Raw genomic sequence first — 20482 nt, 5'->3', positions numbered from 1 at the left:
TATATGGCTAGCATTCCACAAATTTTTCATGTCTGCGCTGGTAAGTTATAGGTGAAATTTAAAATGAATACCAGAAAACATCAATGGAACATTCGAAATGTGTCTTTATTGTAATGCAATGACGCTAATTTTGTTAGCCTGATGCCACAGTAATTGTTCAATCACCAACTACTCGTTGATAGCAGTACACAAATACTAAAACAGAAGCTTGCTTAGAAAGTCGGTACATTTTCAAATAATGAGCACAAAAAATGGAATACGAAAAATTTTTCAGACCCAAAGCTGTGTCTGTGTACCCCTTCCTCATGTTTTTTGTGCTGTATAAATGGGACTATTGTGTGACCTCATATCGCTTACAAAACATACATAAAAATTCACACAACAAACATGGCAACTTTTAACACAACCTACATTTATTAGTGACCTTTGCTTCCGAAGCTACTGAGCCATAAAAAACACTCCACAGCTCAGCCAGCCTTGTATGTTATACTTTGGAAATGTACCTGTGTTACAATGCCGCTAGTTTTTGAAAACCACAGCTTTATGTGACAGTAACTGCTTGCTAAAAATCAATTATTTGCTGACAGTAGCACACAAATTACATCTTTTGTGACCTTAGCTTACAAAACAGTATATAAAAATTCACAAAAAAACGTACACAGCTACTCCCGACATGTCTTATATTATAAGTGACCTTTGCTTAAGCTTTAGTGAAGCTATTGAGCAATAAAAAACAATCCAACTTTCGGCCAACAGTAGTTGCCTACTTGGCATGGGCTCTTGTTTGTGCACTAAACCAGTTCACAGCATTATGGGGTTCTGAAATATCGGTCTATTCACAGTCACCAGTACTACTCGATTTTCACCTCAGCTTTGAACCAGGGTTCTTCCAAAACATCTTCATTCTTCAGTTTTTCTAAGTTCTTCAGCATGATTATATTTTTGACATCATCACTGGCACAGTTATTTCAATTTGGGATGAACAAGCCCACACCTGGCATAGTGTCACTAACCATTATGCACACTTTATGAACCAGGTGCAATAAATCCACAATTATGCATTCAAGAGAACCACAAACATGTCTATTAAAGTGCAGCAAGGTAAGATTTTGAGCTAGTTCATACTTTCTTCATACTTTGTGTCTGCTAACCACACTATTTTTTTTGCTAACGTATTTTCAAGCCTTTCCACACAAATTCTCACTGGGTTTTGGACGTCCTAATGTCCTAAGTAAAAGCCTAAAGATGAGACATCTCACTTGGTATTGTAAACAAACACTTTTTCATTTCATTCTACTCAGTTACAGTACGATACAGTCATACTGTTAATGCAACAAGGGACACTCAAATGTATTGAACGAAACCCCCCAAACAATAACATCACAAGCACTACAGTACAGGATCACAGCAAAAGAAAGCCCACAATCAGTTTGTTGTGTGGAACAGTTCATCCCCTGAAGAAATACTCACCAAGGTCAAGAGATTCATAGTAACTATAAACAAGCAGTGAGAAGGCACTTGGCATCACCCCACAAGCCTGAACTTAACATCCTTTAACAATTGATATGCATATGTATGGTTTACAGGTTAGGCTACAATGTTCACCACTTTACAACTGTGTGTAACACTACATTGTCGTGGTATTGTCATCAGGTGACATCACGGAAATGTCATAACTTATACCAAGCCTGAACCCTAACAATGCGACTCGGCTAAACATGGAACAGAAGATAATCAAAATGGTCACATCACCAGCTAACAATTCGGTGCATTCCCTGTGCAGCCAAGCTACTCGAACATCCAATGCATTTTTAGAGGAGACCTGGGTTCACAAAATGGCCTTACACCTCATGGTGGCTGACACACAAACGCAAAGCAAGATTACTCCACCCCAGGCTCGAATTTCAGAGTGCACATATAGATGGTATTCACTGAAAAGTTCAGGGGGCAATTTCTTCACATGGAAACAGAGGAAACCGTCATGTCTGTGTCCACCATGCCTGCCCATGTGCACTGCGCCCACATCTTGCAGAAAAAAAAAAGGACAGCGTGTGTCGTCTGCCCCTGTCTCAACCCGACTCTCGGTCACGGTCTCGACAGATATATTATGAAGCGCACTCACATTACGTGGTGGCACGTGCCTTGCCCTCGAGAACTTCGTGTAAAACGAGAATGAAACCATGGCTGCGAACGAAAGCAATACAACGCGTTGTTGTATGGTGCACCAACGGCAACGTTTATAGATACTTTTTCAGTTTCGGAGCTGCGCCTTCCAAAGCGGGCGCGACTTTACCCTAGGCGCTGAGAGGGCGCTGCGGTCGCGAGTTGCGCTGTGTCGGCGGCTGCGGCGGCGGCTCCGGCGGCAGCGTTTACGGCGTGCGCGGCCGGTTCGCGGGCTCAAAGTTGCGGCTGCGGTGTAGTTGCGTGTCTGCCCTACAAGTTTCTTTCCGCTTGCGTTTGTATTTGCCCTTGTGCGAGAAACTTGTCGTTTTCAGTGCAGTCGGTTTGGGATGCTATTGAACAGTGCGGCCGCGGGTGAAAGCATTTCGTGACTCCGTCAACGTGCTGTGTTTTCTTTATTGTGCTGGGCTTGGTGCAATGCCGACTGGCTTAACTCGCAGTCGGCTGTACGGGATCTTCCAGCCCACTTTAGCAGTGATGCTTGTGATGAGGCTGGGCACATGCGTCGTGCATGAGGCACATGCTTATGCCCTTTACAAAATGTACAAAAGGAGGACGGAATGTAGTCTCATGCTAAAAAAAATATTGAAACAAAACAGACAAATGAACAAAAAAAAATTCTTAATGCTAACACAACATAACTAGAAAACATACAATCTAAATCACAAGGATTTTGGGTTAGCTTTACCCGCGCAACAATTTGATTTCTTTGAAACTACGAAGGATACGCGGATGTCTTTCATAAAGAAAGCATGCAGTTGCTGCGCATGGTTATCAGGAAATATCATTCGTGCTGCAACGAACTTGCGCCATTGCCATCTCAAGCGAAATCGCGTGCGCACTTGACAGCTATTGCTGTGCGAAAATTCATATGAAATGCAGTCGTTCTTAGTGTTTTAGCCCTCGCTAAAAATCACTGGGCGTACGTACATCTCCTTGCATAATCGACCCGTTTCAAATAAATCGAGAACTGGAATAGCGCGCGCGGCAAGAAAATGTTGAGCAACTTCCGAGAACAGTTATTTCTTTTCGAGTACGCAGCCAGATCACAACCCGAGATGCCGAAGCGGAACGCTACGGAAGGGCCGGCATTTGCACGAGGGCGAAGGAATCCAAGAGCGATAAAAATCACGTGACCAGCAACCCTACGTAACGTGTTATGCCATGTAGTTTTTTGTTTTTTTTTTCCTGCGGGGTATGTTATATTTTTCTGCCATCTTTTTTTCTCTCGCGCGCGCTGCGTTTGCACGGCGTTGCACGTGCTCTCCGGCAAGTCGACGTTCTCATGTGGTGCCGATTATTCTTCTCTGTGCCTGTTCTAGGTTCAAGCGCACAGAGCTTTTCTTGCGCGCTTACATCCCAGCGCTCACAGGCGGTTTACGTTATGCTTTCCTTCCGACTGGAGCAGGAAGGCGAAAACCACTTAGTTAAGCGCTCCACATGTTTGGTGTGCGTGCGTGGGTGGGCGCACACATCCGGTAATTGTGTACATTCTTGAAAGCAAACAGCTACAATAAACAGAAGACAACAAAATTGTTTGCCACTTGTGTGGTTCTTCCGAGTTCACTTTTGCAGAAGAGCATGCATATACGCGCGTGCGTGTATGAATGCTCGAAGTTTAGGCGTAGTTGCTTGTCTCTACAAGTTTCTTCCTCAAAGTTTTGGCGTAGTTGCGTGTCTCTACAAGTTTCTTCCTTTCGTTTGCGTTTCTTTTTGACCCCTGTGCGCGAACCTTGCCCCTTCAGTGCGTTCAGTTTGTGACGCTATTGAACAGTGCCAATTTCATCGAGGATTTCGTGACTCCGCCAAGACGCTATGTTTTCTTTGATGAGCCTCTTACCGCAAAGCCAACGTGCTCCGCAACTGGTTGTACGAGCAGATACAGAAGCAACACTCAGAAGTGTCACTTTTTAGCGCCGTCATCGGATCCATAGCTTCTCACCCAACAGAAAAGAGCTATTCCCCACGCGGACAAAGAGATAAGCAAAACGCGCAAGGTATGTGGACTTCATTTTCTCGAAGAGCTAGGATGTTGCGATCATTAACGTAAAGCCGTCGAGATCGGCCGGGCTCACTGGGCACTGAAGGAAGGTGCAGTTTCCGTTAACTTTCCCAACCTTCCCAGCAACTTGTTGAGCAAGCAGACTCGGCGGCGGTCTCCGAAAAAGAGAGTGCACGAGCCAGGTGATTACAAAAGGAGAGCACTTTCCCAAGGAGCGACAATAGAGCTCTCCAAGGCACCTGTTCTCCAGCAATGCACCGATTTTGCACAGATAGTCGAGAATAGTGCGGCAATACGGCTCCCAGCCAACTGGAGAACTGCAGCACTCGAAGAAGAACCGGGGCCGCGTCGGCAAACTCTTTCACTGGTCCCGAAAGAAAGCGGGGCCTACACAATCCTGAAGAGCGTTGTTGCGCAACACGATATCACTTATGTTGTCTACGAAACGGGAAGCTGCTAGAACAGTCGTGTGAAAAAATATAATTCGTGATGCAATAAATTTGCGCAATTGGCATGGCAAGAGAATTTGTGCGCACGCTTGACAGCCACTGCTACGCGAACGTTCATGTAAAACGCTGTCGTTCTTGATATTTTAGCCACCGCTTCAAATCCCTGGACGTACGTACACACCTCCTTGCATAATACCGCCCGTTTCAAATAGATCTCGAACTGCAACGGCCGCAGAAAAATGATGAGCAACGTCCGAGAACAGTTATTCCTTTTGCAGTACGCCGCCAGATGCGGCGAGGACCGGAGACGCCGAGCGGAACGCTCCCCGCTAGCAGACGACGCTCGCTCTCCTAGCGCAACTCGCAACCGCAGCGCCGCGGTGGCGAGAGTCGTGGCCGGCCGCCTTCTCTCCATGGCCGCGGTGGGGAGATACGGAACTGAAAAAGTATCTAAAAACGTTGACCAACGGTTAGTTGATGGTGCTGTCGCCTGAAACCACGGATGTCGAAACAAGTTCCCTCTAACACGTGGTTGAGTACAGAGACCAAGTAATGGTTTTGAAGAAATGCTTCATGCATCCGCCGATTTAGATATGATGGTAGCATAGCAGCTAGTGAATGCGAGGCTGTCCCCCAAGGCCTGCTGTGCTCGCACCACTCCCCAGTCAGCACGAGTGCTGGCGAAACGCCAGCGGCCCGTGAACAATTCACTTCAGGTTGGCTTCCGCACAGCGAAATTGTCGGCAACAATAATTCTGTTGCCCTTGAACAGGTGACAGACCTTGACAGGAAGATCGGCTTTCACTAGCATATGCGCGTGACTTGGTCCACCACGATGCACTTGCACGCATGTGTAGACTCTGAAGTTTTTACTGTAACTAGTCCTGCGACGATTTCAACCACGTCTGGCGATAAATAGATCGTATGGTGCTGCACGGAGCAGTATTTAGCGTAGAGGTATTCCTTCGCGTTCGGCGGAGCAGTTTGTAAGATTAAATGGCTGTTGTTGTCATGTGCTGTGCTTTAACGGGCGTAGACAGCACGCACAAGTGCCGCCCTCACAACACAGACGCTTTGGACACATACATGGTATGTGTCCGCCATGTATGTGGACACATACATGGCAGCACACACGCAGGGTTGCCCACATGCGTGCCATGCCAGTGAATACAACCTATACATGGTGTCAAGTAAACTTGGGCAGTCTGGTGGTAAAAAACAGTGTCCAAATGACATCCTTGATGTTTGTTTCAGAGTCACACCTTACAAAAGTGTCTTCTCCTTAAAGGGACTCTGCAACACTTTCGATAAACACTTCCACTCTATCCTTCGTGCCCTGAGGCATGAAAGCTATAGTTATCGCCAGCACGAAGGGGTACTGGGCAATTTTCTTGTTGCCGCAGATACGCCTTCCATTTCTGCTTTGCTTTTGTGGCCTTCTTTTTAAAATGGGTATCAAACGTGTTCATTGCTGCAACTAAACGAGAGCCGGCCAAAAGCCACTACACCGCTATAATGACGTAACTGCAGCGCTCGAAGAATTCCAAGAGCGGGAAATAGACAAAAACCTTTTGAGCAACTTTCTAAGTTATCTGATGGGCATAGAGCAGTAATTTTTAACTGAGGTACTTTGCAACCCCATAATCCAAGTACTGGATGTGTTTGTTGACTAAGTTCTGCCAGCATTTAACGTTTCAAGAAATGTTGAAAAAAGCAGAAACAAGGCCAACGCGCATTCTCCAAGAAGGACAACAGTCAGAAGAAATGAACTTGGCCCACGGACTACCCGCGGTGAGAATGGCCTGGCAAGTGAACTCGGGGATTTTGTCAGATGCCACGGAGAAAGAACTTCTAGATGGTGAAATAAGCCACTCCTTATGCACCGCATCGCCGCAAGCACTTGGTGCAAGTGAAGTAATCTATAAATTGTTTATCGGCAAACGTTCTAGTGACTGCCAAGGTGCCTTACCACAGTTGTTGTTTAAACATGTCATACGAGACACATGTCATCACGAATTGCCACTGAAGGGCTACTGTACCCTGTTGTAAGACAAGTATTCGGAGAAGGAAAATTTGACATCCACCTGATTTGCAGCCCAACGGCTACAAAGGAAAGCTATACAGCTTCCTTTCGCAGAAACTTACTCCACTATACAGCTTTCAAAACACTTACAGAAAGCTATAAAGCAAAGCTTTTCTTAGGAGAAATTTACTCCACTTTGGGGATGTTTCCTAAATCTGGTCGACAAGCATTCAGAGTAGCTTCGTTTAACCATGGATGTTTCGAAATGTCATGGGACGCCACTGCAGGGCAGTTTTGCCCCGGTGTAACACAAGTGCACAGCAGAGCAGCTTTGTTCAACCCCACCCTCAGTAATGGGAAGTCATGTGAAAGGGAGTTTGTTTGCAACGCAGATTCAAAGAGCCCGCCTGCCGTCACAGGACAGCCCCAAAGGGCTGCTTTGCCCTCCTAACACAAGAACGTTTCAGCAGCAAAAGTGAGTACCCTCCCCAGCAGAGCAGCAGCTCCTTCTAACCCCAGTCCCAGTGAAAAAAAAGACATGTGAACGTGAGTTTGCAACGCGGCTTCAAAGAGCCCGTCACAGAGGCGGCTGTGGCTTCTGGCCTGTGGCAGCGTTGTCGGCGCCGTCGTCGGAGGCCATGATCTCGTCCTTGTGTCGGCGCAGGTGCACGGTGAGCTGCTGCCGGCTGTGGAAGGCCTCGGGGCAGAAGTAGCAGCGGAAGCGCATCTCCCGGTTGTGGCCCTCCTCGTGGGCGATGAAGGGCGTCAGGTAGGTGAAGGAGCGCGCACAGTAGCGGCACTGGAAGCTGCCCCGCTTGCGCGCCTGCCCGTTGCTCAGGTAGCTGCTGCTGCTGCTGCACGTGCGATTGGGGGAAAGCGGAAATAATACAGGGGGTTTCATTCATTGCCCTCTCTGAAGAATCACTCATGCTAGGGGCAGGTGGTAGGTGTATTTAAAGACACACCAAGGAACACACAAGACACGCTCTAATTTTACCTTGCACGGCTTGAAGGACACAGTAAGTGGGCTAAGAGTATGGTAAGGGTAAAAGTAATCTAAGAGTAGGGTAAGAGTACTCTTACTCTTGGTACTCCTTTTCCTCAAGTTCCATACTAATGCTGTATTCCAGTGATCGCTTTAGTGTGCTCTGGAGTGCTGTGGAAACCAGCAGCACATTCTGGTGGTCGAATTCCAGCACTTGAAGCATGCTTGGTTGGTCGTCTCAGACAGGGTTTCTATGTGACCGGTTTTGGACCGGCCCGACTGGTTTTTTTGACAGCGAGCCAGTAGCCGGTCTGTACCTAAAACTGGCCAACACTGGCCGGTTTTTCTGGCCATCGTGCCACAGGCATTTCTCTTTTGGCCTTTTGTAAGTGTCAATACAGTAACTACGACGATAAATCTGTGTTGACAAGCTGCGCAAAGGGACGCAAACTGAGAAAATACCTGGCCGAGCACGATTCTTGAGATGAAAGGGGACCAAAGTGAGGAACAACACAACAAAATGCCGCCGGCGCGGTCAGCAAGTGCGGTTACTTTTCACTGCAGCACATTCAGGGCAACAACCAAAATCTCAATTGCATTCCATACAAACGTTATGTGGAGTTTTCTGTAGGAAAACAAACAATAAATGGCATTGCATGTAAAAAAAAAACATAAGAAAACCACGACATCTGTTTTTTAGCACAAATTCAACCTCCTATATACACCCCCCCCCTCCCCCCTTCACCACCCCGAATGGCCGGTTTTTCCTGTGGGGAAAGGTGGCAACCCTAGTCTCAGAGAATCGACCTCTGATTCGGAGCACTGCTGACTGCTCTGACTTTGAAGTTGGAGCGCCACGAACATCTCGAGGCAAGGCTGTCAAATGACACCGCCCGCCGCGTCAGTCACCTGCAGGCCACCGAGTTAGACGATTCCTGCAACCTCACTGCCAACACATTAAGAAGCCCTGCAGCACTTACCACCGACTACTCGTAATTTATTTTGGAATAAAGTGTATTGTCCCAGCAATCTCCTCCCACAAAAATTATAAAAATCCGTTCACTATAACCGCCGTTACACGCAATGAGAAATCGCACATAATTCTTCCCTCAACTCGACTGCGGACTACACGACAAAAGCTGCACACTCTCCCCCGGAGAGGAGGGCGGCTCGTGGCGTTCTCTTTGGCGGCCTTCAATATAGAACAGGCCGGGGAGTCTTCTCTTGTTTTTGCAATGTGGAGAAGTCTACTTCTTGTCTGGTCCAACAAAAAAGCAGGCATGGCTGCCTGCTTGCAAGCGCATGTTCAGGCTGGTAGAGCATTTGTGAAGCAATAAACATCCGTTGTTGAGTAGTCTGGTTGAAAGGGAAGTATTGACTGTGTCACTAAAACTCTGCATGCACTCAAAATACAAAATAAACGCAAAAACTGTTTGTACAGGGTCAGGCACAGAAGACGTTGGTGCACAGCACCGACGACGGCGGATCGTCACAGGAAATGCAAGAAATAAACCGTGAAGTCGACCAGCACCAGCCAATAGGACAGCCGCCACTGTAATGAGAAAGCTTATTTGGAATATTTGAAATCAGTGGAAAAACGCAGCAAGACTGACAAGTTTCACAAAGTTTACTTGGAAATTAAAAGGAGCTGTTTTAAGAACAGTGTCTCTCCTAAAATTCCACTTTCTGACAGCTGCTCTGCCTCTCGTCTCAACACAAAGAAAGCCCATTTAAAAATGGCCTCAAACTCTTTTCCTTTGTCTCAAGCTACTCTGCACTTATTTTCTTTCTACATGCCATTCCTGCAGTCTTTTTTCTTTTGAGGAAAGTTTCTATCAACAGCCTAATTAACAATAACTGAATACTGCTGAAAACTGAACAACATATTGCAGTTACGCGTAACACTGATAAGAGGGAAATATAGATTGCCCGAACTCAGGGAATCTATTCCATCCCTATTTTCTTGCCTAATGTAAGAACTGTGCAATTTCAAACAACTCATTAAATTTGAATTGCTCTCGCTGCATATTCCTTTCATCGCTATTTCAATCCGTGCAAGAAAACACGTCCTCAATATCCTCATGCACCAGAGTCTTTCCAGCACGGCTCAGGTGTAATGCAACAAAGCCAATGCAAGAAGGCATGCCACGTGGAGAAGAAATTTGTTAGGGATAGAACAAATAACTTGAATAAAACCGGCAAGGCAGTTGTCCCAATACGAAAAAAGAGCCTCCAACCACCACCATAATCATTTAGAAGGCTGCGAATGTGTAGTGACAAAGCCAACCCGTATTTCTATTGCTATTCATGATTTCCGAGTATTCTAGTGTTGTTTCGTACAACTGGCAGGTTCACAAATACCCAAACATCTAGTAAGGTTTTCAACCCGAGTTGCTTTCCAAGAAGTATTTCCGACAATTTGCTCAACTTTGTGGCTGTCTGAGTTACTTTTTAAATTTCCAAGTCGTTGGCTTATCTGGTCACACAAGACTATCGCGTACACCTCTACTTCTACAGCTACTGTCCACATCAAGTAGCCCCAAGGAGCCCCAAGTAGCTTGGAGCCACACTTTACGCTCCTGGAACTCAGCAGAACCTTAAGAAGGAATCCACACGATTTCAGTATCATAATGACATCCCGCTGTCTGGGCATATTTCCTACGCCCCAAATGTAGCAGCATTTTACCACAGGCACTGATTTAGCCATGCCCTCACATAACCTACATATACCGTATTTATTCGCATAATCTGCACCCTCGCATAAGTTGCACCCCCTCAAGTTTTAACCAAGGTGTACAAACAAAAATTTAGCAGTGGCTCAGCTCGGATAGCCAGGATATACGTAGCGTGAGCTGAGGTTCAGCTGGTTATTCTTAGCTTTCCTGGTTGTCTAGGATTAGCTTGATTATCATGCTTACTGCTGCTGCTTCAATGACACACACACGCTACATATACGCATTATGGCGACACATGTATATTCATCAAGCGGCTCCAGCGCAGCGTCACCAATGGCCTCAGAGCTAAGCTGGCGAGGCAGTTCTTGGGGGCGACTGGTAACAGCAGCTCCTTCCCCCAGCAACGCAGAAGCCTTTATAGAAGGGCAAATAAAGATGTTTTCCTCTCTCTCTCTCTCTCTCTCCACAGGCACACGCCAGCGTTGCTGCGACGCACGCGCCATTGGTTCCACACCCGGCCACCCCTCGCACGATCATCAAGTGGACCGGGCTGCCACGTGCGGGACGGAGGTCGGCGAAGACGCTGGGCGCGTGGGGTGTGTGAGAGACGCCGGGCAGCGAGCAATGTTCTGTGCGCCGTGCAACGTCACGGCTCCTCACGCATGCGCAGCACGGCTCTCCAGGAGCCACGCGAAACTGCTCAACCTCGGCCACTGTAGCTCACGCTACAAAACAGTATCCCTCGCATGTTTTGCGCTCTCTGTCTCGCCCGCGGAGGCAACCCCATCGGGGCGCATGCACCAACAAGCATGGTTTGAACAGCAGGGCGGCACCTCGGCACATGGGAGCGCAGTGATACGCGAGACTGCTTGTTCCTTTCGCTCTTTTTCCGTTTCTTTCCTCCTGTGTGCCTGGATGTTCCTCCTCGCCACCCCTCACCGATGGAGTGGAGGTGGGAAGAGGAACGTCCAGGCAACCTTGTCCCACCCCGACACATGCACACCCCTTCTTTCATTCTTTCCACGGGGAGTCGGAACTGCTCGGGCCTGCCTCCTCCTTTCCTACCTCTTCCGCCATGAGAGCCCACACACAACACACACGAAGGCAGATGCAGAGTCAGAGGCACTACCTTCTTCATCAGAGCCATGCAAGGGCGCATCAGCCCCGCATCAGTGTCGCCCCCGCCTTGCCTATCTTTTCCTGCGAACGTGCTGCGACCAAATTTTCCCTTGGTGCTCACGTTTGACCGTCAGTCGATCACCTGTTGCTTCAGTAGTGATGGGCTCCAATAACTATACGGCGAAATTCGAGCTCAGTGCCATTCAGTTTGTCAAGGAACCGTGCCGCTGCAGAGCACTTCAACGTGCACGAGAGCCATGTGCAGTGATGGAGGAAGCAGGAGAGTTCACTCCAAAACACAAAACCTGGAAGGGGGGCGCTTCGGGGATCGAACCAGGGAAAGTTTCCTGCCGTGGAAGAAGGGCTGTCGAAGTATGTTTGACAGATGAGGTCGTGAACGAGGGTGAACGTGTGGGTGAAAGAGGAGCCGATGCAGGAGTGGATCGACACTGTCTGGGGCCAGAGACCAGGGCTTTGCTGCAACTGCCATCGCTGCCGCTGCTGGTGGAGAGCGTGAAGGAGAAATGGCGCGGCATACAGACCAACCTGGCCGTTACCCCGGGTGGCCTAACGTCTGTCCTGCAGCCCTTGGATGTGCCGGCAAACAAACTGTTCAAGGACTACGTGCATGAGATGCACATCGAGTGGACGGCCACTGGAGAGAAAGGGCTCACTCCCACTGGGAGGATGAAGAGACTGCCACAGGAGATGGTCTGCGAGTGGATCATGGCAGTGTGGCACATTCCCTACCCCAGCACCGTGGAGGAGCTGCCGAATGCCCTCCACGGAACCGGAGGCGACGCGCTTTGGGAGGGCAGTGACGGTGGCCGTGACTACGACTCGAAGTCGGACTTCTCAACTAGCGATTTGGACTGGACCCCCACCCGACTGGACCGGTCAAAAGTACGTACTGTGCAAATAAACAAGTATCGTTTGCTAGTGCTATCATACTCAATTTTCTCTCAAATGTATCTGTTTTAGGACCATTGATGCTATTTCGGACTTCTTTCCAAAAAAATTCCCCCGCATTTCCCCGAGGGGGAGAATGTGAAAGTGCGAATGCACGGTTGTCGGCCCGCTTGCGGCGCTTGCGCTCGGCCCCCGCAGCCCACCGCCTCGCCGCCTTCTCTTCCATCTCTTCCATCGGGTTTGTAGTATCACGTGTACACCACGCAGTTATCAAGCCGCTATAACGCCGCTGAGTCGCCAACGCACGCCGCTGACGACGTAGTTTGAATGCGTTAAAGATATAAGGCGCGTTACAGACAATATCAGCGTCGCGTCGTGGCTTATTCGGTAGAGCGTCGGGCTGCGGCCCGCAAAGTCCTCGGATCGAAACCTGGCGCCAGATGCTGTTTCTTCTTTAAATATAGAGGAGCACTGCGGACGCCGCCGCCGCCGCCGACGCCGGCGGTGGATGGTTTGGGGTCGCTTATAAAGTGCATTCGCACTTAATAAATGCGAAATTTGCCCACTCCCTTTTTTGAAGACCTAAATTCGTGCAAAAAAAGTGTGCAAGTTACGCGAGCAAGTACCGTGGTATTCGAGTGAATACCACTCACTTCCAATGCAGGAAATGATTCTTCCTCCCCCCACGGTGACTCAAAAATTGCCACGGTTTGGTACATGGCAGGATAATTGGTGCTCAAAGCCAAGAAAGAGCTGCTGGCCCAAAAGGACACGCTGCACCGTTGGTGGCCCCACCAGGGAAGCGTTACAAACAATAGGATGTCGATTGATTGTAGGGTTTAACGCGCCGACGCAACGAAGGCGATGAGGCGCGCCGTAGTGGAGGGCTCCGGATTAATTTTGACCACCTGGGGATCTTTATCGTGCGCCGAAATCTCGTACACACGGGCGTTTTTGCTTTTCGCCTCCATCAAACAATAGGATGTCATCAGTATGGCTGAAGCCACCTCTAGAATGTGACAACTTCAGCAACCCAAGGAGCACCACAGCACACCAACTCAAGTCAATGCAAAAAAGTCACAGGAAGGAAAAAAAAACATGATGTTGGAACGGCAACAGTGGTGTTGCCTTTATGAAACAACTGAAACTGAGCTTGAAAATCGTTTCCGTTGTCCCCGGTGTTGCAAGCATTGGAGCACTAGTTACTGTAGTTGGAGAGGTCTAGCAATGACTCCAGTCACTAGCTTAGCATGAATTTCACTTCCGCGTTTCTTTTTTGCATGTTCCGTGACAACCACGCCGCCTTAACTGCGACTCCTCCAAGCCACAAACAGCCTCACTACCCTTGCCACCAGCAGGAGAATTGGTTGGTGCGGCAGTTTAGTGGAATGAGTCTTTGCATGCACTCGTACTTCTCTCAGATTTCGCACGCTCATCTTAAGAAAAAGAAAAGAAGTGTCAGGAACTCCTGGCAATGCCACAATATGGTTGAGCTTTGCAGAAAAATAAGCCTCAGAATGGGATTAAAATTGAAAATTTTTTTTTTCTTTTTTTTTTTGCACTGGCCTGAAATTGAACACTTTCCTATACCAGCAGAGTCACTATGTCGGGTATTGTAGAGCACACTGGATTAACTCTTTCATTCAACATGAAATTGACCGATATTTAGTGGTCTAAGAAGACATTTTTTCTGTGCTAAACATATTGGTTAGGCACATATTGCAGTAGCAACGCACCTTCCAACGACACCAGTTTTAATAATTCTTTCATAAATAATGGTTGCGAAAAAAATTATAAAATAAATAAAAGAAAATAAAATAGAAGAAAATAAAAACAAGTTCTGCTAACAAACCACCAGTAGTAGAAAAAATTTAGAATGTACATTTTGTAGATAAACATTTCAAACACTCGTCCTAGAAAAAAAAATGATTTGCTCAGAACAATTTCTCAGATATCAAAGAAAATGCTAGCACGCATGGTGCCCACGCCTTGTGGTGAAGCCCAACCTCTTTCTCAAATTTTGCAATTTTGGATGGTTCTCTGGAAGAAATTTGGTAAATTTGGTAGTTTGACATTATTAAAGACACCAATTAGTCCCCACATTATGTGAAAACACCTTGTCAATGACAGCCAGCACAAAATTCAAGGCAAGCAAGTGATGCGAAGAAATACACTTGCAGTTGAAAACCAAACTCTGTGGTTTTGTTGCTTGTTGATGTTCTGATCATCACTTATCTGTCAGAACTTTCATTTACAGTTTTTCATCTTTTGACTCACTATGGTAGCCCTGCTTGCAGGAATAAGGTACACGGCACTGGAATCATGACCAGCAAGCTTTCACCAAGCAGCTGTCGCACTATTAAGAGAGTTCAGCACTGTGAGCCTCCTACACTGCAACGCCACCGAACAATTTCGAAAAGAAACAATATCAAGGCTGTTTGAGACTTTGTCAGAATAGACAGTTCTACTAAGAAGTGACACTAGACCTCTGGAAAAATCCTCGTATAGAAACGAAACTGGCTGGTGAACAGCTGGCGATGTTCATGGCTAATTGGAAGTGCTCTCCTTGTCTGAACTGATATCCGACGACTTGCTGTTATCTTTTGCTTTCAGCTGAAGCTGTGATTGCAAAGGCAAGGTGTGGGTGAAGTGGAATAATAAGCGGCGTGAATTTTTCGACGAACAAGAGCGGGCGATGTAGGCGTCATGGCATATCGGCCTGAAGTTGGGAAACTGTGTAACAGCGCCAAATATGAATTTTGCAACACAAAAACAAAGCGGAAACTGCTGGACAGTGGCTGAAAATGCCAGGTCCACTTGCTACACATGTGGAAAACCTTTAGAAATAAACTTTCACAATGTAAACCTACCCTTCTCCGAACCAAAGCTCACTAATGGAAAGCTGGTGTCATTTCCAGGTAATTAAAATCTGTCAGCGCCGTCAGTTTGCAAAGCTGATAACATAATTTGGTAGTATTTGACTCACTAGGAGTCTTTTGATAAAAGGAAATTCATGGTAATGCAGCATAACCACGAGTGGCATGCTTTTTTGTCAACCCCAACAGCTAAGCCCCCTTTCGCGAAAGAACACGCACCTAAGCTGGCAAAAAACGCCGTCAAAAATCTAAGTGCTTCTGGAGTAGGAAAATTTAAACTGATTCTTAAAGTGCAGTGGATAGACTAACCACCAGGGCACATCAGGTGTACGAGAAACGACTGCAACGTAGCGAAATTGGCAATATAAAGCATCGACCACCGGTGACCGATTTGAATAGGCATGGCAACGAAAGAGATAAATAAAGCATGCACCCAGTGTCGTCCACTGACAAACACGACTAACCTTTTCAGCACAGGGGAGTTGTGTGGAGCACTGAGCGACCGTCTTTCGTCTGGAGCAGGCACCAAGTCACCACTCAGAAAACTGGCGGGTCCCGAGGGCCTCCACAGGGCTGGGCAGAGGGCAAGAGACACGCCACTGGATAAACGACGACGGAAATCAAACACGCCGGTGGCTGCTCATCTTCGCAGGACAGGACGAAGCAGAAAAAGAAAAGGAAAACTGCTTGTTCCGTCTTCCTTTCTCTTCAGTCCTCTCCATTTTGTGCTCCAAATATGAACACTGGACAAACTGTTATGTTTCACGCACCAGAGCTTGCTGGGGGTTTTTTTTGTTTGTTTTTGTTTTTTTGTTTTGTTTTTTTTTTCTACGTTTAAACTAGAAGTTGAATGGTAAAATTTTGAAGTATTAAAAAAAAAACAGCTTCAAACATGTGAAACTGAGCTTGAAACATTCTCCTTTTTTTTTTTGTTCTGCTTATTGTTGCTTGTTTAGAACACTCCACCCCAGCTACAAGTTTTGCACACGAGCCGCGATAAATACGAACTGAGAAATAAAATTCGATTTTGTGCTCCTACATTCATTCCTGCGTGACGCCGAAAGTAACATGAATTGCGAAACGTCGAGTTTTGGGGCGGCAGAATCTTAGGAGTACACACAAACTATTTCCTTTATGTATGCTGCACCTGAATGTACATGTATTCTGGTTGTTTTTCGAAGCCCCCCCCCCCCCCCCCCCCCCCCCCCCCCTATGCAATACCCTCATTCGAGGGCCTTTAGGGGTATTGTAAATAAAAAAATAAATAAATAAATATGAAACAGAAATATGGAACAGAACAGAAATATGAAAAATATGAACAGAATAAGGAGAACTTACTCGTACCTCAAATTTGAAATATTCGCATTTTCCTAGTTTCAACCTTGCGCAATGCGAATATATATTTGAGCAGTTGCATCCATTTACTTTGCCCCTTTTCTGAATTCGGATGCAGTCGGTATTACGCATTGCAGATAACATGACTAAAACAACATGCTGGGGCACTGCTATGTCACCTACTGCATCCTCGTTACACTAGAAAAGCTCATTCTCAGTCCCCGGCCTGTACAGATGTAACGTAAGGGGGGACACTGGTCTTAAAACAACTTCTTTTATTTTTCAAATAAACCTTCTGAAACTTCTCAGTCTTGCTACTTTTTTCCCACTAATTTCAAATATGTCATTATTTTTTCAGTTGGTCTATTACTTCCCAAGATAATTAGCCATTTTTGGTCAAACAATAGACAGAACGGTGTTGGTCATAAAACCAATCTTTATATTTTCCAATAGTATGATACCTGTTGAATGCAGTAATCGAAGCAGACTTTCCATGCATCGCTTGGAACTAATTTTGCAGCTCATTAAACTTCGGTGCTTGAAACAGGCACTCCAACTGGTTTCTCGACACTGGTGCCACCAAAGTTTAATGAGCTGTAAAATTAGTTCCAAGTGATGCATCAAAAAACTGCCTCGATTATCACACTCACCTGAGTTCATATAATTGGGAAATATAAAGATTACAGCTTTTTGGCCAACACTGTTTCGTCTATTCTTCGGCCAGAAATGGCTAATTATCTCTAATTATCTTGGGAAATAATTGACCAACTGAGAAAAATAATGGCATATTCAAAGTCAGTGGGGAAAAAAAGCAGCAAGACTAACAAGTTTCGCAAAGTTTACTTGAAAATTAAAAGAAGTTGTTTTAAGAACAGTGCCCCCCCTTAAAACTAGCCTCTCACTTAATTATCTGGCTGGAATTACGTCAGACATGGCAAACCGTTTCGGTATAGGCACAACACAAACCACAACAAACAATGGCGACACGTAAAACAGCAATGCAAACAAGGACGACACTTACTAAACGCCATCACTTTAAAATCAAGACAGAATGCTTGCCAAGCAAATGTGCTCAGTACAGCCAGGCATGCCAGTTTGAAAACATGTTCTTATCGTTGCAATGAGTAACACTAGCACACTGCTTTGCAAACTACTCTCTACACTTCGCTTACTTAGGCAGCAAGAGGAGACAACGCAGTATGTTGCACTTGAGCAAAAACAAAAAACTTAGTTTCAGGTAGCAATATGTTCTACAACAGGAATACACCATAACGCAACGGGTACTCTTTGTCAGCATGTCATTGGATGCTGTTAGGTAGAAATGAAGTCTGGGGGGCCCAGAAGCATGTTCCCACGTATGCCTGTAAGCCTGAAATGTATGAAAGAAAGCACCCATGAACATCTTTATCACGCAACTCTTATTTGCTAATTTTAAGCCACATGTTGGTACCCACAAAAAAAGTTAGTTTTAATTTCACATTTGTGGCATTACAAATTTTTGCAAATGAAGCGACAGTTAAACCAACCTCCCTCTAATCATGCACTACTCCAATAGAACAGACTAATGAGCTACATAGTAGAAAATCACTATTGTAAATGTTGATTGATTTGATTGTAGGGTTTAACGCGCCGACGCAACGCTGGCGATGAGGCGCGTTGTAGTGGAGGGCTCCGGATTAATTTTGACCACCTGGAGATCTTTAACGTGCACCGAAATCTCGTACACACGGGCGTTTTTGCTTTTTGCCTCCATCAGAAAAGTGGCTGCCGCGGCCGGGAATCGAACCTGCGACCTCGTGCCCAGCAGCGCAACGCCTTAGCCACTGATCCACCGCGGCAGGTCTATTGTAAATGTGCCGGAAGAAAACAGACTAGAGTGCTTAATAGAACTGATAACAAGAGGCATTCCAGTTACAACTGAAACTGCTGTATGCATTGTGTAATGCTAGGGGGGGGGAGAGTGGTTTTACACGGGCAGAAATCGGGCTGCCTTGTCACCACAGAGCGTCTTATCCTCAGCACACCTCGACGTACGCACTGCAATAACAAAATTTTGTTTGCAATTACCTTCATTGGTATCCCCCTTCCTGCGGTAAGTGCCACTTGCTATTGTGTTTAACACATCGACATTAAGGATCACTGGCCTGATCTTATAATCCTGCTGTAAGGGGCAGGCTTAAGGGGGTCGTGAAGACAAAATGCAATTTTGCTTCACTTTTTAAAAAGACTGCTTTGTACCCATAACAACGACACCCATTTTATATCGCAAACTTCGCACAAATCACGGAGACACTACGGAAGATAGTTGAAGCATTTTGCAACTCCCCAGCCCCTTTCTTGGCAACGCCTCTACGATGTCACGGAACCTTGCTTGTGCGATTGGTGGTCGCCGCCCAAAGCCACCGCCAAGAAACGTGACCAGGCGGTTGAAGTGGTGCCTCTTAATTCCATCTGATCTTATCACTCGAATGCTAATCTGCCGTCAACACGATAACTAATGTTTTCAGTGCTGGCCTCTACTGCACCACTCCTGCCCGTAGTACGTCACTGTAGCGTGACGTTTGAAAGTTCTACAATATTCCTCGTTGGAGAAACACCCTTCGTGGCTCTGAGTGGGCGACCAATTGGAGCTGGTTCCTTCAAACTGAACAAAGCTGACATTGGCCCCTTCAAGAAAATGAATTCTTCTTTGTAGCTGGAGGCAACCTGCTCATATCACACCTATTTCCTCCACTCATTCACAACTTCCTCGAGTCGAGTCTCTCCATATTGCACTTGAACCCTGGGGCTTCGGGGAGCTGAATATTGACTTCCAGACGATTTGGAGGGAACCGGTCACATTGCCACACGATGACACTTCTGGATTTTGCCTCGTGTCGACAGTGACATTAGTCGCTTGTGGTATCGATTGCTACGTAAACTTTGGAGGTAATTTCAATTCACTTAAACATGGAGCCCTTCTCCACCACAGTAGGCACCATTACAAAAGAAGCTAAAAGGCAATTAAGGAGAGCTTGGGCCAGCGACAACCAGATGGCGCAGAAATATTTAATCGCTAAATTATGGGATTTGGCCCATTGAAGCACTCGAGCAACACGCCACGATACGAACGCGTGCATAAGGTTCTGCTCGAGCGCACTTAGAACAGTGAAAACCAGCATTCGGTAGAGTTCCCGGACGCGAAGGCATTGAGTCACAGGTAGGCAGATGAGAAGGCAGTAAAATAAGAGACACTTTCGGCTGTAGACGTTGCTGACGCTGTAGCTCCGGTACCTGAACGCTACTGAACGTTCGTGGGTATAAAAAAAAATATCCACGAATAAAGAAGACACTCTTGCACTTGCTCCAAGCTGCCGCGGAAAAAGGTACTACGTTTGCAACACAAACACCACAACAACGCGAATGAACCATCAAACTGTAGACCTATGAGATGGGGCGATAACCTGCCAGATTTTTGGCGCTATGAGTAAGACCAATTAGAAAGCAGCAGCTTCAGGCTCTTCGCATCGCGTCGACTACAAGCACCGCGATAATACCACGCATGCCGTTTTTACGTGAGCTGTCATTCTACGGCCGTGACACGAGCTGTCTTCCAAGACGTCACTGGCCCGCTTGAACAAAGCTATACATTTGCTCCGCCACTCGCAGACTTCGGTCTCCGTAACAAAGTGGTACACTTGGATCGCTTGAATCCTCCACACAACAGGACCACACGTTTCACGTCTGCAGAACCGACCGCGACGCACGCAACGCGCGGATGACAGCCCCAAACGCGAGGCCGTTGCCATTGCTCCTCGTTCGTTTCGGTTTTTGCATCTCGTATGTTTGCTTTGACTTCAAAAATTGGTTTTTATATTGTTTGTCTTCGTCAATTGGTGTTTTAAAAGGGTGTAGTGTATTTTTTATTTAAATTTGTAATTTTTTTTTA

General features: G+C 46.6%; 1 protein-coding gene across 3 annotated transcripts; it reads right to left on the bottom strand.

Moving 5' to 3' along the window:
* Positions 1-84: 84 nt before the first annotated feature.
* On the bottom strand, positions 85-20361 carry LOC144158227 (uncharacterized). Of its 3 annotated transcripts, none has more exons than XM_077688936.1 (3): positions 17839-20361; positions 15684-15792; positions 85-7509 (listed from the first exon to the last, which is right to left on the bottom strand). In XM_077688936.1, the coding sequence occupies exons 1-3, from the start codon at positions 17954-17956 to the stop codon at positions 7233-7235; spliced, it is 504 nt and encodes a 167-aa protein (XP_077545062.1). In that variant the 5' UTR covers positions 17957-20361; the 3' UTR covers positions 85-7232. The 3 variants fall into 3 exon arrangements, with proteins under 3 accessions (XP_077545062.1, XP_077545063.1, XP_077545064.1); XM_077688937.1 differs by having other exon boundaries at positions 85-7506; XM_077688938.1 differs by having other exon boundaries at positions 85-7503.
* Positions 20362-20482: the final 121 nt, after the last annotated feature.

Source organism: Haemaphysalis longicornis, unplaced genomic scaffold, assembly GCF_048455015.1.
Source record: "Haemaphysalis longicornis isolate Haplotype H1 unplaced genomic scaffold, Haemaphysalis longicornis Haplotype H1 scaffold_10, whole genome shotgun sequence".
Lineage (NCBI taxonomy): Eukaryota > Metazoa > Arthropoda > Arachnida > Ixodida > Ixodidae > Haemaphysalis > Haemaphysalis longicornis.
This window is presented reverse-complemented; position numbering and strand designations above follow the sequence as displayed.

Coding starts and splice junctions, on each gene's coding strand:
- LOC144158227 (XM_077688936.1), bottom strand. CDS start 17,956: ATGTTCATGGGTGCTTTCTTTCATACATTTCAGGCTTACAGGCATACG. Junction 15,793..17,838: donor CAATGACATGCTGACAAAGA/GTACCCGTTGCG, acceptor CCCTCTGCCCAG/CCCTGTGGAGGCCCTCGGGA. Junction 7,510..15,683: donor AACTCCCCTGTGCTGAAAAG/GTTAGTCGTGTT, acceptor TCGCACGTGCAG/CAGCAGCAGCAGCTACCTGA.